The 23,986-nt window shown below is 38.6% G+C and overlaps 2 protein-coding genes across 9 annotated transcripts in view; both read left to right on the top strand.

Annotated features, from left to right (window-relative positions):
- AOX1 (aldehyde oxidase 1) overlaps positions 1-8,373 on the top strand; it is a 41,138-nt gene extending 32,765 nt beyond the window's left edge. For 2 of the 3 annotated variants that reach the window (XM_051787055.1, XM_051787054.1), the window contains exons 30-35: positions 1,146-1,198; positions 3,306-3,420; positions 4,036-4,101; positions 4,669-4,857; positions 6,298-6,465; positions 7,361-8,373. In XM_051787055.1, the coding sequence (XP_051643015.1) occupies positions 1,146-1,198; positions 3,306-3,420; positions 4,036-4,101; positions 4,669-4,857; positions 6,298-6,465; positions 7,361-7,411 (642 nt within the window). In that variant the 3' untranslated portion in view covers positions 7,412-8,373. The other variant, XM_051787056.1, reaches the window with a different exon arrangement.
- A 1,198-nt stretch (positions 8,374-9,571) lies between these two features.
- LOC127470942 (aldehyde oxidase 2-like) overlaps positions 9,572-23,986 on the top strand; it is a 45,715-nt gene continuing 31,300 nt past the window's right edge. For 5 of the 6 annotated variants that reach the window (XR_007904472.1, XR_007904471.1, XM_051787057.1 and 2 more), the window contains exons 1-10: positions 9,572-11,530; positions 12,961-13,018; positions 13,864-13,960; positions 14,738-14,846; positions 15,791-15,917; positions 16,863-16,924; positions 17,401-17,487; positions 19,974-20,054; positions 22,117-22,261; positions 23,330-23,422. Coding sequence is in view for 4 of the 6 variants with exons in the window: in XM_051787057.1 (XP_051643017.1) it covers positions 11,477-11,530; positions 12,961-13,018; positions 13,864-13,960; positions 14,738-14,846; positions 15,791-15,917; positions 16,863-16,924; positions 17,401-17,487; positions 19,974-20,054; positions 22,117-22,261; positions 23,330-23,422 (913 nt within the window). In the remaining 2 variants the exon portion in view is untranslated. The remainder of the gene's footprint in view (positions 11,531-12,960; positions 13,019-13,863; positions 13,961-14,737; positions 14,847-15,790; positions 15,918-16,862; positions 16,925-17,400; positions 17,488-19,973; positions 20,055-22,116; positions 22,262-23,329; positions 23,423-23,986) is intronic. The other variant, XM_051787060.1, reaches the window with a different exon arrangement.

Genomic DNA, 23,986 nt, shown 5'->3' with positions numbered 1-23,986 from the left:
CTGAGAATCTAGTGCTATGTATTATGTTAAAAAACCCCTGTTTATCCAGTATTGGTCATTATCTACAACCTAGTGAAATAGACATTTACAGATCCAGTATATACTAGGGTGTCTTCTTCTCAAGTAATTAAATACTATAATAACTGTGAAAATATAAACACTTTCTTTGCAGCAGTAATTCCTAAGAGTAACAAGAAATGTTGGCATGTGTGTGCTAGCTTGCTGACAGCTATGTATGCAAAGATAATCTCCTCTAATAAGTACAAAATTAATTTGGATGATTCAGACACACCAAAAGTATTATCAGGAGTGGCTGACCTAAGAAAGAATGTTTATATATATCCAGAGAAATAATCTTACATCTTACAAAGTCAGTAAAACCAATCAAAAACCCCACAAAAACTTCTTGACTTGTAAACTGAGTAAATCTAACATGAGAATCACTGAAAGGGAATGAATTTGGGACCTCATACTGTCACTTTTACCATGGGCAGAATTTCAAAGAGCATTTATCTTGAAAACTGTTATTTTTGTGCAAATAGGTCATGCAGTTCTTTCATGCCACGTGGTCGTTTGACCTTGGCTGGACTCCAGGTGCCCAACAAACTGCCCTATCACTCCCTTTATCAGGAAGACAGGGGAAGAAAATAAGATGGAAACCCCCCACAACTCAGTGGGCTTAGATAAAGGCAGTTTACTAAAGAAAAAGCAAAAGGTTGCATGTGTGCACGTGGTCATATGACCCAATATAATCAGTGACTTATCAACTAGATCTGTTCAGCTGACAGAGACCCATTTCTATTGAATTTGAGCAGAAAAATTGAGCAGGGCCCTTTCTGACTTTGGCATTACCAGTAATAAAGATTCTGCAAGAACACCACTGTTGACAGGTCTATTCCTTAATGTATTGCCAAAAGAATTTAGATTGCTCATTGAAAGTGGGTTTAGTTCTACAGTATTTAGGCACCATGTGCAGCTAAACATGTTCAACTCAGCTAACCTTCCTTTCCTTACAATTTTTACAGTTTGGATTTTAAGTAAACATATGTCAGTCAGTATATATATGTAAATAAAGTAAATACATGTACACATGTTCCTTCGTGACTCCTTCCTTGGTTTACCACAAGCACTGCTATATTTTACAGATTAAAGAAGCTTTTGAACAGAGTGTGAGTCTATCAGCTACTGGCTACTTTAGGTAATATATTTTTGTTCCTTAAAAATGCATAGGTTAGACCAGGACTGATTTCTGAAGATAATCAAGGATGTAAATAGAAGCTCCTGTCCAATAGTTCTTTCTAATGGTTCATCTTATGTTTTATGTAATTAATTGATATATTGGGGGTTGAAAGACTAAAGTTTAGGTGTTAATTTATGACTAGCCCTATGTGGACTCTCTAGAAAGTATTAAAAGAATAATTTGTGCCATCTTTGCTCCATGATTTGGCCATTAGCAAACCAGAAAGCATCAAAAAAGTACTGCTGCCTGTAACAGTAGGTGTGCAAAGGGGGATATCGTTTGTTTACTGGAGACTGTATTGCTATAAGCTATAAATACCATTGTACTACCAATTATTTACAATTTTATCCACAACTGGATCACACCAAGTTGCATGACAAGAAGAACAGTGGCAACATTAAAATATTTATCCAGGACACACCTGTAACTAGCAACCAGGTGCACCTGTGAAAAAAATATGTCCATTTGATTCCAGATGTGAGCCCTAAGGTTATTTCTCTTTAGAGGAAGGAGAGTTAAAAATGTCTGGTGGAGTTTAGCAGAAAAGCTTATGGTAATTTTTGTTTTTAAACTAACTCAGGTATCAGATGCCATGATTCAGCACTAACTGAAAGCTGGGGACTTAGGGCTCACATTAGAAGTGAGGTTGCTAATTGACCCTAGTTTTTGGAGTCACTGTTTTGACTTCTCTGCTTCTGGAGCCTCACAGAATTCCCACCATATATACTCTTAGATATGAATTTATTCACAACAGCATGCTATTGGAGGACACAATAACCTTAAACACAGTTCCCACTGCTCTCTCTCAGAGCAGTCTCATCATTCCTTTTCTTTGAATTCTTTCACTGTGTTTATAAAGAACCAGAAAGGAAAAATTGCTGTGCTATAATTCAGGTGGGATTCAAAGCAAAACTTTTCTCTTAGCCTGCTGTGCCTTATATCTGCTCTCCATCCATGAGTATTTCCTACTTATCAATAACAACTTTTCAGATCTTCAGGCAGTCTGGAGTAAGTTGAAGAGGCACTTCACAAACCCAGACATGTTTAAAACACCCAGAAATGCCCAAATAAAATGTCCCTTCTTGCTGTTAAGTCTGTTCAAATATGTTTTCTGCTTATGAAGCCCTTTAGGAATGTAGATATCACCAAAGTAATGAACAACAGTCATGCTTTGCTATTGACATTTAATGGTGTCCAAAAATATCTGCAGATCCCTGAGCCTCAGGTCCTGTATTGATCTTGTTCTTATCCAGTCATATTCTCTACATCCAAGAATCTCCAAGGCAGCAGAGGCAGATGGGCTATGAGAAGTTGAATATGTGGATTTTGTGTATCCCTTTTTCCATGCATGGTTCTATTCTATAATTGTTGAGCATATTTAAAATTATACTGCATAAAGCAAAGACATTTCAGTCATATGTGGCCAGAAAATATGCCTTAGTCCCACAGCTCACACAGTTGGGAGATACTACATTTCCCTGTCCTTTTGTGTACCTTGGATTTACCCTGTCAATCCTGACTACTCTGGTCTCCTCAGTTAGTCCCACTCTCTTCTAAGTAATTACACCTTTATTTCAATAGTCCTGTTTTAACCCTCTCACTCATTCTGTAGGCTGTTTCTGTAATTAACTCTTTCATTTATCTCTTGTAAATTATTCTTTCATAGGTCCTGGCAAGTTTTGCTCCCATTTCTAAATTCCCTTGTGTGCTGTTACCTCAGTAACCATTACCTTAAATTTTTACTCTGTATTTGATTACTAGGCTTTTATTAGTATATGTCTATTATTATGGTAGTTATAGACTCTCCTAAACTGAAATAGCTTGCTTGTCTGCTAAATTTTATGTAAATACCAGATGCATCAAACCTAAGCTACTAGTGCTCTGTAGGATTTCATGGAACTTTGGAGTTCTGACCTTTTATTTAAGATTTCTCTGAAGATTTTATGCATAAGATCTTACTACTTAAGATTTCACAAGTAATTTCAAACTTCTAAGTGCTCCTCTGCTTTGTTATAATGCAAACTGTCATCAGTTTTCTTCTTATGGTCTTTGTTTCTTCCATCAGAGGTTACGATGAATACATGGATTGGGAGAAAGGGGAAGGACAGCCATTCACATATTTTCTTTATGGAGCTGCTTGTTCAGAGGTTGAAATTAACTGTCTAACAGGAGATCACAAGGTAATAACTGAATGTCATGAAAGTTTTGTAAATGAGGCTTGCTCCAACAACGATTCAGGCTTTGCATTCCTAAGTGACCTGTCTTCACATGACAGTAAATATATCAACAGTGTAAATGCGAATTACAGTGGAGCACAGTGAAAGCTGTGCAGTGTTTACCAGCTTCTGGCACATCTGTACTATTGTCATATGTGTTCACTTTTTGGGTTATGGCTGACACCTAACATGTTCTTTGCCTGTTCTCTCCTTGTTTGTCAGCAAACAACTTACAGCAATATTCAATTTCCAAGCTTTTGACCATTTGGATAGATAAATCTCATAGACTTGCTGATCATATGCCCTCTATCTATACTACGTGTGTATTTATATGGAGATTTCCTTGTGCAATGGGAAAAATCTGGCAGGGCTGTCTCTGGCTAAACTTCTGTTAAAGTTGAGACAAGCCCATTTTGCTTGTAATGGAATACTGGAAATTATTTTGAAATTGTGTTCACAGAGGGGCCTCTATCTTAGTCTATGGTATTTCACTGAATACCAACTCTAACTCACATTGTCTTCTGATGCCTCCACTCCATGCATCTCTCTCAATAATATAAATTTGAATTTAATTAACAGAATCTCAGAACAGACATTGTTATGGACGTTGGATGCAGCATAAATCCAGCTGTGGATATAGGACAGGTATGTGCAAAGAATTTTCTGCTGTCTTATTTCTGTTACATTGATATCCTTATCTGAAGTGAGAATTACCTCATTAGTTCAGAAAACATTCATTTCTTACTAGATTATAAAAATCATAGATCATATTTGAAGGTCTTTTGCTTATAGACTTGCCCCATTTGAGTTAGTGTCAGAGCTTTGTAGATGTCAATGAAGCTTGAATTTTACCCATGAGGGCAATGTGTAATATCTATATATATGTATTGTCTACTGGATTTAAATTCTGTTTGTGATCTGCAGTCTCCAAGTTGTTTGACCTGCCCTGCCCACCTGATAGCAGGGAAATACCTTTATTCATTGCAGGCTGGTCCACAGATCTCATCACTTCATCATGAAAGCATTTGTCCTCTCAGGTATGAGAGAGGAGTGTGAAAGCTTTTATTGTCACAGCTGCCCCAAAATGTTGAAGAATCGCATTAGTCAAAGAGAAAAGAAAAAGGCTTTTTAACAGACGATGAAACAAATCAGTTCTTGACAAAGTTTTACTCACTGAACCAAACATAATACTATTTCTTTTCTTATTTAAAGATTGAAGGTGCTTTTGTTCAAGGCGTTGGACTGTACACAATGGAGGAATTAAAGTACTCTCCAGAAGGAGTCCTCTGTACTCGGGGTCCAGATCAGTATAAGATCCCTGCTGTTTGTGATATTCCAGAACAGTTTAGTGTTTCCCTGCTGTCATCTTCCCAAAATCCTTATGCCATCTATGCGTCCAAGGTAAGCAAAACATCACAGAGCCTAATTTTAAATCCCAGAACAAACAGAGAAATTACTCTGGTATAAAACATGTATAAGTTTTCAGTTCTTCTTCTTTAACATTTCAAACAAGTGTCCAGTAAATTGTTTTATTTATGACATCAGGAAAGCTAATAAGAAAAGACATAATGTGAGATATTGTTGCATCACTTTCATTGGCAAGTAGTGATTTTAGGGTTTTGTTAACAGACCATACACAGAAGCTACAAGCTAAATTTAAAACCGTACTTCTAAAATATGGTGATAAACTGAAGGGTTAGAATAAAAATACTAAAGCAGTGGATGGAGAAATCATAATGCCAATGAGAGTTGTGCAGCTTACTTGTGTGTGCTGTGCAACACAAAATAGGACTGCACGTGTGTATATGAGAGACTGACTCAAGTCTTCGCTTGGTGTAATCATTGTTTCAATTTACACCAGCAAATATTCTGGTCAGTTTGATATAAATAGTAATGGTAAATCGGTATGAAGGGAATTGTGAAAATTTCCATCTGTTCCAAGTATTAGGTTTGCTTTTAGAACACAGTAAAATGAAACAGCACAATAGAAGGAAAAAGTGTATTTTACAGCAAGAGTTAATAAAGAACAAAAAGATTATTAAAGAATATTATTAAAGATCCTTCAAAATTATTTAAAGCTGTCTGAGTTTGAAAAAAAATCATCTAGGTGAAGGAGTAACATAGTTGACTGGGAGGAGATCTAGAGAGCTGACACTAATATCCTTCTTCAAACAGAACTTTTATCCTTTTCTGTGAACTTATCTCCAATAATTACCCTTAAAATTCCCTGTAGGAAGGGGTAATTCTGTGTTCATGCAGCATATTTGGGGAAAATACTTGGTTCTCTGATTTCAACCAAAAGATATGTAAGATTCAATTGCAATATCCCAATGCAGTTCAGATTAAAATATTTGATACCACAGCATTGAGAGGACTATGGAATAAGGGTGGATTTGACCTATCTTTGAGGTAAGAAACAAATGTGAATCTTCTGGCAGAACTGGTAAGAGGATGTCAAGCCCACTGAGGTCAGTGGTATTTGTCTGCAGGGAATTACCAAGAGTTCAAGCTTTGTTCCTTAGTTTTAGCTGTACCTGGGTTTGGATGGTTTTAATTTCATCTGCTAGTTATTCTAAATTTAAGTTTAACAATGAGCCAAAAGGATTCTAAAACAATGACTGACACTTCAAATCAACCTTTTTAGCACACTGGAAGCAGCTACCTTCAGAGGACTTGGTGTGATCTAACCTTGCCTCCTCTAAATCTAAAATAAACTTCCTTACTGAAGGATTAAACAGTTCTTGAATGACTGGTTTTTAACTTTTTAGTTGATTTTCATCTGGCTTGTACTCCTCCCATTTGCTCAAAACCTACACCCATATGACTTTTTTTCCTTTTCAGGGAATAGGTGAGGCAGGACTTTTCTTGGGATGCTCTGTGTTCTTCGCTTTGAGAGATGCAGTAACTAGGGTGAGGAATGAAAGAGGACTGAAGAAGCCCTTTGCACTGAACAGCCCTCTGACTGCTGAACAAATACGGGCAAGCTGCGCTGACGACTTTACTGAGCTGGTAATAGAAGGTTGGGGGTAGGGTCTATTTAACTGTTGCTGGGTACAAGTGTACACAAGTGCACCCTCATGATGTCTCCAATTGGTCATGCTTTGTATACAGCTCCTTGTAACTGAAATGCCTGGTATCATCTTTTTCCTTTGAAATTTACATAATTTTTACAATTCCCTCTTTCCCTGAAGCCTACTCCTTTCTTCTGTATGTCAAATCCCATAGAGGACTCAGTAGCTCATCTTATTGACATGCAGTGGATCAGCCTCCAGGCATCTTCAGTCTCCTTCCAGGTGCTACACTCTGGCACTGTCACCTCATTCTGGTACTCCTTGCTATGCCCAGTACTCTTTGGGAGAAAAATAATTAACTCAGAGCTAACAAGAAGATACAGAAGAAGAAAAATGAGGCAACACAGTTCTCATAATGCTGGTCCTTTAGGGTTTCTGCAACTGTTCACTATAGTCATGTTCCCACTGCTATTACAATTCTTTTTCTGTGCAGTTTTTTATTTAGTGAGGCGAGGTCCTTGTCAGCATATAAATTCATGCTGTGCCCTGAAACTCTGAGGCTCTGCTATGGAAGCTCTTGAGCTCTCAGTCACAGGTTACTCCCATGGTATTTCTGTGATTGTGGTGAGGCACCACTGGCCCCTGCCTCAGTAGGTTTGTGGGCTTACTCTCTTTGCAGGAACTTGCAGGAGGTGAGGTCCACCAGTGCAGGCACCTTCTCAATCTCTGTTTAGCCCTGACCTCAGTTATTACTGACGTTCCTTCCAGCCACCCTCTGTAGGTGTGTCCTATATAATACCCTGCTGAGTGACTTGGAAGCACCTGATAAGGGCAATGTTGGGAGTTTGCCAGTCAAGTAAAGTAACTCTTTTCATTTCTTGCTTGTCTCTTAGATTGCAAACAATGAAGCTGCTTCCTCCGCTCTTCAGGCCACATCTGTGTGAATGACAAAGACCGGAATGGAAAACTGATTTACTGCTCCAAGACACTAACCAACACACAGCTACATATATTTTCTCATTTTCTTATTTTCAGAATAGAATTATCTACCAAAAATATGCACTTTACATCTTCTATCCTTATCTTCATTCTTTCTCCAGTATATTCATTACAGTATTTCACTTAAATGACTGCATTGAGTTGCTAGAAATACATCTTCTGCATTTGAAGTATATGTATTCAACAAGAAAGGTCTGCTGAACAGCACAGCTCAAATGCTGTAGGAAAGGAAAATTAGGATGAAGTATAAAGGTATGCTAGATAACTTACTGCCACTTATTACACCCAGCAACTTCATATGATAAACGATTTTGTAATGGCTTCAGCTAATTTTCTAATTTGGATCTGAATCTTGCAGTGGAGTTTGAGGGCAGAGATCTTTGTCAAGGACTCAGAATTTATTGGATTCAGTCCCTTTTTGATCAGAAGTGATGCTCTGACTTGTAGTAAAGCTTCTTTAGATTCTTTTGGCACAGACGTCTTTGTGTCAAAAACACACAAGAAACAAGAGTTACGATTCTCTTTCACTATGCCAGGCAAGTTGACCTACATATACAGAACATGAATTTTATTCTGAAAGTTGGCAGAGTCACTTAGTTGTAATTTCCACCAGAAGCTTTCTTTTTCTCATGGGGCAAGCCAAAAGCCTCTGAACTTAATGTAAAAACTGACATGGAGTTCAGTGTGCTTTGAATGGGAGACTGGATGAACCTGTCCCTGGAAAGGATTCTTAACCAGTGCTTAATCCTGTACTCAGGAGTATATTAAGCCATGAAAGTGCAATTAACAGCTTTCTCCTACTCTTGGCCACTCCTGAAATAAAGCAAATAATAAAAAAAAAACCATAATGAGATCAAAAGATGTTCTGCAAAGATCAAACATCTAATGGTGCTAGCATAAAATGGGATTAGACCACACCCAAGCAGTAGCACCTGGAGAAAACAGGAAAATATAAAGCAACACTATATTAAATGGTAACAAAAATTCTGATGTTAATACACTTGAAGCATGTATATATTTGTAACCTTTGGTGAGACCAAGAAATAACTTTCAAGTTATGAAAGCTCCAGTCACAATATTTAGATTTCAGCATCGGAATCCACAATACTGAACTCATTAACAACATCAACCCTTCCTGCTCTTCAAGTGTGAAGACAAGATTTCAGTTCTGAATGTGCACACACACAAATACACAAATCTCCATGGCATTTGTGCTTGAGGCTTTGATCTGGGATGCATCCTAGCATAGAGAAAACACTTCACTTTTTTAGTGAGTCTACAAAACTTACCTTAAGTAGCACCAGAAAAATTGCAGCAAGTTCTTCAATAATAAAGCAGAAGTGAGAAAATCAGTAGTTTAGATGTTCACTGTGTGACTTCAGTGAACCTCTGCATCAGTTATTCCTTGCTAAGCATGGAGATTGGTCTTCCACTTACTCACAGGTCACATTGCTCCAGCACTATGACAACTGCCATTCCTACTGGAAGTAAATGGCTTTAATTTGTTTGACATGTCAGCCTGTAGGGCCTCTCAGTTTTCCACAATTTTCTCTTCTTGCCCTCTGTCCCTTTTACAAGTTGATGCTGTATCTGTGACAGAAATCAGGTCAGTAGCTTAAAACAGCTTTTGTATTGGCTGTTAAGATATGAAATCTTTATTGCCTCAGTTTGTCTCTCTGTAACCACTATGAGTAGGTGAAATGCAGCTGCTTAAACATAGCTGTCCAGACCATCTTAGATATCATAAGACAACAAAGGCATAGGAGAGCACAGGACTGGAAGATATGATATAGCAACTGGAGGTCAAGCAGGTAATAGCAAATCATCTGAAGTGGCACTGAAAGTGTGATTTAGGCAGCTGAAGCCTTATTGGTTTTTACTTCTTTTTCTTCACTTTCTTTGTATTACTTTGGCTTTTATTTATTGTTAGAAGATCAATAAATCAAATTAAATGTGAATGCTTCTGCCACAATTCGTTCTTCTGATTTGAAACAGCTTCTTAGTTTCACTGCGTGGGTTTGTCAATGACAGCTCACAACCCCACATATCTATAACAGCCAAAAAATACGTGTAAATTCTGGGATATGCTGAAGCAGGGAGCCTATAGGTCTGCTGAACTGGGGGGAAGCTACATTTTCTGTTGTTATCCTATGTACCTATGCATCAGCACAGGTGCTAGTTAGTTCCAGACAAGTCAAATCTTCCAAAATCATTGCCTCACAGGCAATGCCATCTCCCCATCTGCAGTGCTGAGGTGTTTGCACTCCGAGGACTCATCGTGTTCTAGACCCACACTTTGTTGTCTGCAGTGCAAATCTTGTCTGCTTGTCTGTATTTCTCAGTCATTATTGACAAAGATTCCTCCCTGCCTCTTTACAAGTGGCACTGTTGTCTAGTTGTCTCAGTAAATTCTATACATGTAGCAAATATGAGTTGTTGTTTATTTTGGGTCCAAACATATTAAGCTGTTTGCTTGGCTTTTAGGTGTTTGAAAAACTGCATGGAAGCTAGAAATATCAGCAGTTAACCATCCTGGCAGATGATACTATAGCTACCATGGGATATTATGAAAGGAATTTTCTTGGACTGTACAGGGAGATAAACAAACAGAAATGCTGGGGCTCCAAAGGCACTGACATACCGGATGGCTACACATTAATGTGCACTGTAACTGCACAATTATACCCAAACTGGAGATGGTTGAGAAGAACTCTTTCTACTAATTTTCTTCCTAAGAGAAGTGTTTCTTACAATTATTCACCCTCCACAGTCCCATTCTGTGTGGTGTAAGCTTAAACACCTAATGTAAATACTAGGTTCTGGTTTGGAGGGCTAGTAGTCTCTAAATAGATATTGTTCTGCCAAAATCAGGTATTTGGTCTGGTTCCTTCTGTTTTCAGGCCTTTGAACTGCACTGTCATACCTACAACACCTGGAATACTACACTGATGCTACAGTTGGCAGGACACATTAGGGCTTTTGCCTACAGGGACCTGGTGACTGACATGGCTTCAGTGTTTGTGTTGTTGCAGCTCTCAGGCGTAAATTAGGGGCTAAATCACAAAAGCAGCAGCATATATCTGCTGAGAATAATTTTTTTGCCTTCTGGTGGGGAGTGTTAGAAGATCAGGGACTGACTACTTTGTCCTGCAAGCCTACACTGACTCTAAATGAAATGCAGACACCTTAGCTGGAAAATGTGAAAATGGTAAATGAAGCAGAAGACATGTACATACATAAATGGAGACTTTTGAAATACATATACATAATTCCCCTTTAAAAAGAAAAAGAAGACCAGCTGTAATAAGGCATATAAGAGAAATGGATGCGAATCTAGAACTCCAAATCAGTATTTGGGATTTCTCTCTTTAAGGACATGGCATGTCTTGAGTATGGTCATCTTATAATGGTACCCATAGCAGTAAGGACATAGAGCTGGCATGGCATAGAGATAGCCAGAAGGAAATTTTAAATGTGTGTAGATTAGTAATGTTGATTTTGTTAAAACTTGGTTGCTCTGAAGACAGAAAATCATGGATAGTTCAGGTCAAGGTAAATGAGAACCAGAGATCCACAGCTTTGCATTTGACACCCCACAGAAATGCGTAATGTTGCTTGTCCTTGGTTCTTGCATCAGACATGCCTATGTATTCTAAATTCACTGCATAATATAAAATAAATAGGCCTGGCACCTGTAGCTCAAACCAAAAGTACCCTCCACAGTTGTCTCTTAGGTTACAGGGGCTCATATTCTTCCCAGATTATTTCAAGTCACCAGGGAAGAGCTGGGGTAGGGAGTAGGAGGTGGTGCGTTGGCATCCGACCATGCTTTAATTGCTGAGAAACAATATACATTGCACTGGCTCCTCCCCACCTGCTTATTTGCAGACTGAGCATCAAATTAAACTCTGCAGGACAGAGCAAACTCAGTCGACCTTTAGGACCATATAGCATTTCATTAATTTCTCTTGATGCGTAAAGCTTTATTTTTCAGACTTTGATGCAACAGCATGGCTTGCCCTCAACAATCAGATGAGCTTGTCTTTTTTGTGAATGGTAGGAAGGTAAGTTTTTAAATGCTTTTTCTTTTTTGAGCAGCATGGCTTTAATATTTTCTGTTCACATTTGGAAACTGTTATTCTGGAGCAACAGTTTATTCATGGATAATTGTCTCTTGTCTTTGATTTTCCTACTTTATCCCATGGTTTTTACAGAATGTGAGTGACTTTGTATCACCTCTCATAATCAGATTTTTAGAATTAAAAATAGTTATCTGTTTACTAAAATCTTTTATTAATGTACTCCTAAAGTTGATGTAGTTGAAGTGCCTCTCTAGTAAAAGAATATGCAGATTACTAATATAGTTTCAGTATTTCACTAAAAGAAAAGAGGTAGCTAATTTTTTCTGTTCTTGATGCCAAATGCTCACATTCCATTTTCTAAGACATTTTGTTGCATTTTCTTACTTAGCAGGTCAAGTGAATGAGAAGTTCTACTAGCAAAAATGTCACCCAAAATACAATACAAAGTAAAAGGAAGGAAATATATTTATTTGTTAAAAAAACCAAACCAGCTAACCAACCTTGCTTTTCTAGAGATATTTTTCAGTTTTTTGGTCAACACTTTTATACTCTAGAGAGATGGTAATGGCTTTAATTTGACCAGGTGAATTAAGGAAAAGTAGTTCAACTTCTTTCTGTCTGTTATGTTTTATCTGTCATTACATGTCAAGACATACTCTGAAACCTTATTTCACTCTGCATTTCTGTATAAATTCCTGAACTAGTCCATGTTGTCTTATACATGGTAAATTGGAGCATGCTGCTGATATGGCAGAATTGTTGAGAGAAACCTGAGGTTCATTCTCTGGTCATTCTGCAGCAGTGGGTCCTAACATTTTTTTTCAAAGTTGTTTGTGTTTTCTTGTATCCAACAATTTCAAGCACACTGATGGTACAACGACATTCTTGAGACAAGGCTAAAGCAAGGTCTGCATAAGCCCACTCATACACATTAAACTTAATTAGAATGAAAATATACTTAGATATGTATCCCTCTTGCTCTTCTTACACTAAGATTTTCCTCTGCTGTTATGCTAATGGGTCTCTGCAAATGAAGGGGTTAATATCAACTTCAAGGAAATAAAATTATGCAGAATTTTCACACACACAAGTTCATGGCTTTAAAATGAAGGGATTTCTGATTCATGCTGTTAGGAATCAACAAAGGATCTAGGCCAAAGGCACTTTTCCTTCTAGTCTTGTCTCTCCAAGTGCTTACTTAACCTCTCTTCCCTTTCAGTTCTCCAACATTGCCTGACCCACTCATTTATTCTGCAGATTATGATCAAGTGACAGCATCCTGTTGCTAAACAAATGCTCCACAGTAATCCACAATCACTACATTTAAACATCATAATTAATCCTTGTGAGATGGTTATATTAGATTCCTCTCTGACCTATAATCCCTTTTTTTCTTTTATTTCATAACATAGGTAATAGAGAGGCAGGCAGATCCTGAAGAATTGGTGCTGTATTATCTAAGAAAGAAGCATATCCTTTTTTTGAGCTTTGCCTTTGAGTTCTATAAGTCTGTAAATTAATGCAATGGGGATTAAGATTGTTTCACTTTTCTTTGGGAACCAGCGTAAACAGAACAATAAGTAGAAATAACAAAATTTGCCTTGCATTTGTTCTCAGGAGAGCAATCCAGTGCTGCATGTGCATTGTGTGTGTTAGTTATATGGGTATAACATTGTAAATTTTGAACTACTTCTGCAGTAAACAATTTATTTAGGCCCCAGTCCTTCAGAGAGTTTTATATAAGCTTATTTTATTTTCTTATTTGAGGCTCTTCAGGTTGCTAACTGCTGTCAGGGCTCTGTTGACTTCAGTGGCAGTTATCCCAGCTAAGAAGCTGCCATGTAGCTTCTAAAGTTAAGCAAGTGAAGGGAAATGATGAAAGGAAGTGGTAGATTCCATTGGACTGCAGGGCACTGCAGAAGGAGATTGTGGTTTGAGTGTGGAGCCTTTGTGCTGAGGCACATAATGGAGGGAGTCCTTCCATACAGGGTTTAGGTGTGTGCACTTGGATATTGTGCTCCATTAAAATCACTGTTTTCCTAGGATGTTCTGGAAGCAGCACTGGAAACATACTGAGATCTGTTGATACTGTTTTGCAAACACAAGATACAGATAATTATGTGCAATGATTAGGAAAGTACTGTGAGTAAGGCTAATAAGAAGACCTATTGCTGTATTTGCTCAAACAATCCCTTTTACAGGGGAGCACCCTCCAGTTCTGCACATGCAGATAAAACAAGGGAGACTCAGAAGAACATAAAGAAAAAATATCTTTTGAATATGGTAATTTTTTTCTTTAACAGTCTCCTTTGCAGTCCGTCTTTCAGGTACAAAATATGGCTGTGGAGTAGGAGGCTGTGGTGCCTGCACTGTGATGATATCCACATATGATCCTGTTGCCAAACTGATACAGTATCCTGGTGCTGATATTTGAAAGCAGTAATTTAGTGTTTTGGGAAAACTGACATTCACTGGGAAATTACAGAGCTGAACTCATGATCACACAGTAATAGAGATTTAGATCCTTTCCAATACTTTAAAAAAAAAAAACAAACCAAAACAAAAACTCAACACCAAACCCCCAAGCCTTCTGGGAAAATGATGTTTTAGATTGAGTTCTTTATGATTTGAGATTTCAACAGCCCTTTTGTCATCTGCCTCTCCTAAGTCCTTTGTGCTTATTTGAGGATATGCCACTTTTAATAAATTCTCATTACGTGTTTCACATAATCACTGATAAAATCTCCAAGGACTTTTGCAATAGGCTTATTACATTGTGGTTGTACAGTTTCTCCCACAGCAGAGTTAGTAGTTCTGGGTTGTCTCTCCCTGGCTCTTGAAACTTTGTTCCATTAGAAGTGCTGTGCCTGACTTCCATCACAGCTGGTCCTAGACTTTGGGTTTTAAGAAAATATGTAGGATTTTTTTTTCTTTTAACTACACATTGCACTTCTTTAATTAGAAGAGCCTATTACTTAATGCCTAAGTCCCAGCTCTAGGAGCAGGATGCATACTGTCATGGTCCAAGTGCAGGATTTTTTACGCTTGCATATCCTTCTCCCCATGTCTTTCTAACGTCAGAAGTCAGAGCATTTCTAGATTAGCTGGAGTGTATATCCTTTGTTTCATCCTCCATGGACTCATACAACAAAGCTATTTAAAGCCACAGTTCTCCTTCACATATCAAAGTCATCGTCCTGCCAACTCTTGCCTTCTCCCATTATGTTCACTGCATGGTGCTGCTGTCATTACTGTGGAAGGAGTTGGAAGCATAAAAACCTGGATTCATCCAATTCAGGTGAGAGTAAGCTGGACTGTGTAAGGCTGCAAGATTATGAGAGTGTCCTGTCCTATGTCTGTAACAAAACTGGGATCTGTGAGAAGGTGCTGTGAGTCTGTGCAATGCAAAGTCTCTGAAGGGGTTCTAAAAACTGAATGGTGTCTGAGCTTTTTAGATGAACAAGTGTTTGAGGGAATTAATACAACAGTTGCTGGGTTGTGATTGGCCCTGTATGGAGCATGGAAGGAGTTCCTCCTAATGTACTACCATGCAGGGAGCACATCACAATCTCCACATCACAGGACTATCCAAGCATATGGCAGGTAGGATGCCAGCTTTCAGAAGGGGATGGGAAAGGACAAAGAGCATCAGTGAGTTTCATTTAGTCACCAGCATGGCCTCTGGCCATCTCACTGAGGACAACGGTCTGTTCATATGTGGAGTATGGAATGAATGATTCCAACTGGCAACCAGACTGGCAGGTATTAAATTAGGCTTATTTGATCTGTGTGTCAGAGATTTCCCTTGGATTAGGTCAGCTCTTTACTTCCTCCACTCTGGCTTGTCCCTGAAAATCACAGTCTGACCACACAGATTTAAGAATGTTTTCTGAACATTCTCTTTCTGTCTCAATATTATTTTCCAAGAGTCACAACTCTGTGACTGGTCTGTGCTGAAGCTCTGGTTGAGGAGATAGTCTGTGTTCTATCCTTCTTGGTTAGAAATACCTAATGTATGATTGATGTATAAACGGAAAGTCTCGGGCCTTATTCTATTCTCTTAATTAGGATCATGAGGGTCTAAACTGGAGCAAGTATTATCCTTTAACTAGGTGATTGCTCTGAGAATTTGGGATAGTGAAAATGCTGCTGCCATCCTACAGCTGGTAGATGACATATTCAGATGGCTATTCAGAAAGTCAGTGAAGCCACATCCTGGACTGTTGTTCTGTTTTGTTCCAGGAAAGGCTGGCCAAATGCAATGGCTCCCAGTGTGGCTTCTGCACCCCTGGAATGGTGATGTCCATGTATGCTTTACTGAGAAACCATGCAGAACCTTCCATGGAGCAGATTATTTCTGCTCTGGATGGTAAGTTACAGGCAGTAAATTGTAAAAAGTGTAATAAAAGGATACATGTTTGATTGCCAAGGTCATAAGTATGATTTAACTCAAAGAGAAGTAGATGATGGCAGTAGATGGTACTCTGATATAGCCATAGTGGCTTAAGGACATCTCAAAATCATCAAAAGATGGTTCACACTGAAGGCTTCTAAAGGGATACACAGTGGCATTTAGCACTGCATAAATATTTCTGAAAATCCCTACCTTTAGAACAGCCTGTTTTTATAGCCCTCCTGCACCAACAGCCTCAATATGGTGCAGTAGGAGTACAGTTTTACAAAGAATATGCTGAAAGAGTAGGTATAATATACTGAAAGAGTATAAGTATTCACTGAGTAATACAACAGTCTTGCTCTTCAAGCAATATTTACTATAATAGGCAAAGCAACTTCAACTCACTTTCAAGAGCCAAGTTTGCTAGCACTCCTATAGCTCCCAAAGTAATTAACCCCTCCCACCAGAAGATTTTGATTTCATGAGTGAAATGCCAGAAATTGCGGTAGAGATTTTATTACTTCTTCTAATTATATATGAAAACCATCATAGTGATGGATGGCAGTAGATTTTGGATTTGATTGTAAAACCCAAACACTGTAGTGGTACTAGTAATTGTAGAATTTACTTTTGGATGGTTTTCATAATTTGATTTTTTTACATACATTCACATAAAGTAATTAATATTATTTTTAGAAATGACCTTAAAAATAATAAATTTTAATAATATAATCACTATTGGAGTAATATTTCTTATTTTTACATATGTGATTTTGCCCATTTGAGCATAGGGACATAAATTTCAGCATTTTGTATCTGCAGGTTTGATGCCAGATCATTTGATCATTTCCAGTTGTGCTGGTGCTTCCGAACATTGTTCTGGTTTCCTATGATTGATTATCATATGGTTTATTTCAGGTAATTTGTGCCGTTGCACAGGATACAGGCCAATTATAGACAGCTACACATCTTTTGCTAGGGTAGGTCAGTATTTTCAAATGTATTTCTTATTTTGGGATAGTTTTTGGTATCTGAAAAGGCTGAGCCTCTTTGAATTACCTATCTGGAGTCTTGCATCATTTGGAAAATCTTTTTTTGGTTGAACCTTTGGAAAATCTGGCTCTTTTAGTTTCCAGATGTGCCAAGAGCTTACAGCGACCACTGACTTTCGGTTTACATGTACCCTTGCAATGCAGTGGAAAATCCTCTGCATCAGTTACAAGGACTTGATCTAAACACCACTGAAGTAATTTTGATTTTTTCCATTTACTTCATGGATACCTGGGTACCCAAAGGGAACTCACTCCTAGGGGTCCTATGGTTTAAGGGGTCTCCTGGAGCAACTTCAAATGGCTGAACAAATCTAATTTGGAACAGGAAGCATCAAAAAGTTAATTTACAAATAAATCACTAAGCTGCCTCATTGCTTTTATATAATAGAATATGATTTCTTTAGGAGCCAACGTGTTGCCAACTCAGAGGAACTGGACAATGTTGCTTGGATCAGGAGGAATGTGTCTGTTCATCTTCTACAGGGGGTCAGGTAAGTTACAATAGATTTTTTTTCTTGTTAACTCCTGTTTGCATTGTCAGATTTGTAGGAAGGGGTGATCTTTAACTATGGCAGCAGCTACTTTTCTAGCTTTGGACATTTAGACCAGACTGAACTCCAGGCTCTCTGCTCTTGTTGCTGCAGAAAGGTAGCACAAGCATATCTGCATTGTTATTATCTGTGTTATTAGAATCACAGAATCACAGAATTACAGAATATGCCTAGTTGGAAGGGACCCACAAGGATCATCGAGTCCAGTGCTTAGCCCTGCACAGGACCCTCCCCAAGAGTCACACCATGAGCCTGAGAGCACTGTCCAAATGCTTCTTGAACTGTCAGGCTTGGTGCTGTGACCACTTCCTGGACAGCCTGTTCCAGTGCCCAACCACCCTCCAGGTGAAGAACCTTCTTCTAATATCCAACCTAAACCTCCCCTGACACAAGTTCAGGCCATTCCCTGGGGTCTTGTCACTGGTCACCACAGAGAAATCAGTGCCTGCCCCTCCTCTTGCTCTCACGAGGAAGTTGTAACCGCAGTTGTCCCCTCAGGCTGAACAAACCAAGTGACCTCAGCCGCTCCTCATGCGGCTTACTTATTTAGTGACATTTTCCAGTGAGAGTGTGGATCTCAATATTAAACATTTATATCTGCTTTTTTGTGTGTGAAGAAGAAAACCGTTGGTCAGAGACAGCTTTCTTAAAAAAGCAGGCCTTGATGTGAAGTTGAACTCCCATAACAGAAGTTTTGCAGCCATCAGCATGACTTGTTTCTGTGTGCTTGAGACACCAAATCTGAATTCCTGAAGATGAAACAAAACTATTGCTGTTTAGTGTCAGTGTATACTTGTAAAGCCTTTCATAAGCATTACTGTGTTGCTAGTGGCTCCAAGATCTTGAGGGAAGTGTCTCATTCTCCTGTGCTGTATTGCAACCGATATATTGGTATTGCTTCAAAATACACATTGTTTTATTCTCACTTTACATATGCACATTGTAAAATCACAAGTCACCTCATTTGTGTTTGTCCTGGCAAAGGTTCCACAATTATTATGTTTAAGGGTACATATGGGAGCTCCAGTATACATAAGGAGGATCCTGCTTCAAAAAGGTCCTCCATTCCCTGTGTGCATCTAAGAACTTGTTGTCTTCTCTTCATCCACCTGTAAGAAGAGGCCATAGTGCACTGATCTTGCATCAGAACGAGGATTTTAATTCCTTAGATGAATTTTCTCTGACTGAAAATCTCTGAGAAATCTATAAAGCAAAATGTCTTGGGTGATTGGAAGAAAACTTGTTTTGACAGTGAAAAACTGTAGAGCTCCAAGGAGTGTGACTGGATGTGCAGACATTTGTGCACCTGTGTGTTGCCTCTGCCCCTCTAAGAACTGAAAATTGTTGATGAGCTGCTGCCGAGGTTGTTTGAAGCACAAGTCTAGCAATGGAGTAGTTGCCAATTACAAAACAGCAGTTCCTTTGGATGCCCTCTTATTTGGCTTTCCATGATTTGCATTCCTCCTAGTTGCTTTCATCCAAGGCAAATATCTAGTCCCTAACTATCGTGAGGATCATAGCAGACATAGAATTTTTTTTTGCCATTTCATCAATGGTGTCAATCAGTAGACTAAGTCATCCAGAGCCAGATCTTATAGTTACCAAGGCCACAATCTGTTCAGAGGTAATGACTGATTGGGGAAGGAATAAGCGACTTCATACTAGGATATATCAATTTTTTCCCCCATTCAATATACTTGAGACCTGTTGCTCTCTGGTTTGACAGGATTTTTGATTCCACAAATAAATCAGTGAGGTAGAAAATACAAACCAGTTCTGCTAGCACAGCACATTCAGTCTTCTTTTATGTAAGCTTCTGAAAACTCAGAAGATGGATAGCCTCACCAGAGGCCTCTGCAGAAAAAAGACAGCTGTGAACAAGTAGAGCACTGTTAACATTCGGTTCTTGAAGTGCTTATGCAAGGCTGGAGAGGAGCTTTGCATAAGGCTCTCCTAAAGCAGAAAACAATTCTTTCTGATCAGATGGACATTATTTGTTGTCATGTCAAGCTCTGTCAGAAAGCTCCTTAAGAGACACAGTTATGAACAGAACATAACTATACCATCCAGCCCTGCACTTTCCCACAGTACACATTACACCCAGTGTGGTGCAATACATTTGCTATGACCAGTTTCAGGAAATACTGCAAGATTTTTCTTGAAGCTTGATGTATTTCAAGCAAAGGCTTGAGAGGGATTGGTATGATAGTCTGTCTCTTGAGTAGTCCATCTTTTGAGTAGTGTGTGAATAAACTAAAGATTAGAAATTAATTAGGGAATCTTGAATTTTTGAACACAACCTATAAAGTGTCAAAACTGTCTCACACTAGGAAATAATCTCATCTGTTGACAAAGACTTGCAACTTAGTCTGAATATGTGCATTCTGCTCTCTCTCTCTTCCCCTCCCCCCCCAATTTCTTTGCAGATCCTTTCAGGTCTTTGCAATCCAGAACAATTCCTGCCCATGGATCCAACACAGGAATTTATATTTCCTCCTGAACTAATGGTAGGCCTTACTGACTTCTGTTATCTTGCAAGCATGACTGAGTTCCTACAGAAGTTGAAAACCTTATGTTTTTGTGAAACTGAAACATCTATCCTCAGATAAATAGAAAATACTAGTTTTAGTCACAAATTTAGGCATTTTAATGTGGACAATCCGCATGTTGTCATTATTACAAATAGATCATATTTAAAAAGTAAATTGTTTACCTCTGCAGAACCAACATTTCCCAAAAGAGCTCCTTACTCATGACTGTTATTTTGGACCAGTTGGCTTTTTTGTGGAACATAGTATTTACTTTGAAAGATCCCAAATGAACTTTCCATTATTTCTGTTTTGTATTCTCTGTTGGATTCAAGTCATTGTTTGCTTCCAGCTGGTAAACAGACCCTAGCAACCTGAGACTGGACTTACAGGCAGGTCCACAGGAAAGGCAAATGACTTGAAGAGGAAAGAAAAGGGTTTATTGCAGTAGTTATTGGAAACTCACAGAAGGACAGATGGAAACTTAAAAAGAGGAGGAGGAGGAAAGTGCCCATAATCTGCAGACAGAGGCAAGAGAAGAGATCTGTGAAAATAGTAGGGCAGGGTTTACCCAAATCAAACTGAGCAGAATCCAAGCAGGCAGCTCCAGGCGGTTTTTTAATCCTCACTCCTGTTTCAGCAGCTTCTTATGAAATTCCTTGTGTGCACTCCTTTTGCAATTCGTGGGCAGTTCTTGCTGATATTACACAACCACCCTAGAGGCACAAAAGTTTATTTGAGTTCTGAAAATGCATGGCACAGTTCTCTGGTTTGTCACTGTACTACAGAATGCTGTTCACTGCGTGGTAGTTGGCTTTGTAAACATTTGTCATAGAGTGCATCTTTATTATTTAATGATTGTCTCTCAGTGCAGAACATGCTCAGTAAGCCATAAGCTCCTTTATGAAACCATGAAGTGGAAAGTAAATTTGCTTTTCTCCTATTGACCTGTCTTGGAGAGACTCATGCTTTAAAAGTGCAAATATTAAGTGAATATTTTGCAAATTTTATACTTGGATTAAAGATCTTGGCTAAAGTGCTGCTGGCTGAAAAAGCTGGTCAGCCAGAAAGGAGGTGCCATCATCTGCTCTACGTGTTCAGACTGAGCTGCCAGGAGGACGGAACTGCTTCTCCAGGCTACATGAGGTGCCCATGCCAGTAGGATTATGATTGCTTCCACAGACACATAGCTCCTTTTTTGTGTTTCAGATATGTCTTTTACCTAGAAGGCCTGTCCATAGCTGGAACTGTTTTCTGGCTAGTCCACTGGTCTGTTTGTTCACTGCATTGTCTGCAAAGACAGGTGTTTCGCAGGGATTGCTTTTGCATATTTTGAAATTATGATTCCACATGGCACTTGTCAAATATGAAAAGAACATGTATGATATTGTCAGGGTGGAAAAAAAATTTATATAGTTTTGTAAGACAGGAGGTGCTGGAAAACCACTTTATTTAACAAAAATATAAATTCTGATCAACCATCCCAAGGAGACAATATCTCTGAAAAGACTAGTCCTTGCAGACAAATGGGAAAGTAGGTATTTTTATTTTTAAAAGCATTTTACCTATTATAGAAACTAGTTTGGATTTATTATAATAGATACATGACTCTCAGCAAATGGGGATGTAGTGATCCTCCCTGACTAAGAGAATACATCTTGTTTCTGTCACATATGCAGTGAGATTTTGGCATTTCGATTTCCCACGAAGTCCAGTCACATTGCTTTATTATTTACATCATATACAATGGGAGTCTTTCAGAATCATCAGAGCAGGAGAAAGAAACATGAAACTAATCTCCTACTATTCATTTAGTGTGTCTCTTACCAAGTCATTTAGTTCATTCTCATCTCAGTTTCTTGAGCAATAATGTAGTTACAATAAAAGTTCAGCACTGTTCAGCACAACAGGAACCTCAGATGAAAAACCTCATTAGTGTCTCACTGTCTATCATAACACAGTGTCCTACTGAGCAATATGGTCATTTATATTTTTATTGGCACTAGTCAAATTTACCAAGTCTTTGTCATTTCTACCACAGAGAATGGCTCAAGAGCAGCAAAGAACAACTCTGATTTTTCATGGCAAAAGAACAACATGGATTTCTCCTCCTAGCCTGAAGAAGCTTCTGAAGCTGAAAGCCAAGTATCCAAAGGCACCTTTGGTTGTGGGGAACACTAGTGTGGGTATGGAAGGACAAAAGATCTTCTGACACAGGGACTACATTGTGCAGTAGGCACATAATCCTGCATTTTCTCTTCCAGGGATCCTAAATGCATTTTGTCACCACAAGGATTGTGCTTCAATATTTAGGCCAATGTAATTTCCCATTACTTTTTTGCAGCAAATCAATAACTAAATTAGGACTAGTACCAGCTGTCACCCAAGTCCAGAATCTGTGCTGCCTAACTTCCCTCAGTAACCTTGGTCTCAGAGACACAATTTGTGAAGGACTCGTGCTGATGAGAGGCAAACATTTCACATCCCATTTAACATCAAGCATCACAAAATAAATAATGCCCAGAAAAGGGCATGATATCCAGGCATTGGCTAAATTCTGCATATTATGGATGGCAGGGTTTTGTTTTTAGAAATTGTTAGTATACTTTTTTTGAGGGGGTATTCATCAGGATGAATTTGGTAAGAATATTTCCTTCACTGTTGAGACAACAAAGGCCCAGATCTAAAGAGAATCCTTTAGATCTTTTATATATCTGTACATTGCCTAGTATGGCAATGGGCATGGCATTTGTTTAGTAATATACTCCCATGATGCAGTACTTGGCAAAATGGCAAATCTCTTAAATTAAAAACTTCAAGTCTCTTTACATCAAAGGAAAGCTCTTTATTTTTCATCAGAAAGACATTGCACAAGAAGAGAACAAGGGAAGCAAAAAAATTATATAGCTCACATAAAAAGGTGGAGTGAATAGCTAGAAACATGATGAAGCATGTGTGGAATTGTGTATAGCTTTCAGGTGAGAGGTGAAATCTGAGTTTGATATGGGAAAGGACCAGAAACCAGTTCAGAGGAGCAAGGAACAGGAGCCAGAAAAGACAATATTAGACTTTGAACTTCAGATGGGCCTGGTAAAAGCAGTAAAATGTGATACTCAAGATACTGCATAACAAAACCTATAAGACACTGAAACTACTTAGTTACAGTGGTTTTGAACTTTTCAGTCTCCATGTTCAGGAATATGGTTAATTCTTTAAACACATCTCTAATCATGCTATCATACTTCGGCTTTCAGGACTCAAAAGAAATCACAGTGGTGCCTATCATCCAATCATTCTCCATCCTGTTAGGATTTCAGAAATGCATGCTGTGAGTAGCACAAGTGATGGTAAGTTTCCAAGTTATCTCTCCTGTGTTACAAACCATCGATGGCAACTAAATTAACTTGGGTCTTGCACCTGAAGCAGCAAGAACCATCGACTCTCATTGGTGTGGAGCTTTCTTTTGAGTTTTTTGTCTCATTTCACTGAGCCTTTTGAACCAATATGGCAGCTCACCTATGGTCTTGAAATGATGGATTGATTCTGATAGATAATTTATTAAACTGTTCTGTGGATATATATTTGTTCAAATCTCAAATTTCTGCAGACAGCAAGCATAGGGGAAGGCCCTAAGTCAGCCTTATTTTTGTTTTCAACTGGTCAAGAGCCTTTCTATCACAACCATATATCTAACAAAGTCCACAGAGTATTGATTAGGCTAGGGCTTGATTTTCAACACAAAATATTCAAACATAAATTTCCAATCTGAAATACTATAGGATTTTCTTTGGAGTGGCTGGGCTACTTCAGTGTTCGCTGAAGTCCATGGTGGTGGCTTCTCTGATACTACTGGGAGTGTGATAGAGTGTTTGCAGCTCAGTCTGGGAAGACTCCGACAATTTGGCAACCCT

The sequence above is a fragment of the Manacus candei genome, unplaced genomic scaffold, assembly GCF_025592945.1.
Source record: "Manacus candei isolate 608988 ecotype Guabito, Panama unplaced genomic scaffold, ASM2559294v1 h1tg000023l, whole genome shotgun sequence".
Taxonomy (NCBI): Eukaryota; Metazoa; Chordata; class Aves; order Passeriformes; family Pipridae; genus Manacus; species Manacus candei.
The sequence above is the reverse complement of the archived record's forward strand: the minus strand, read 5'-3'. Positions and strand labels throughout refer to the sequence as shown.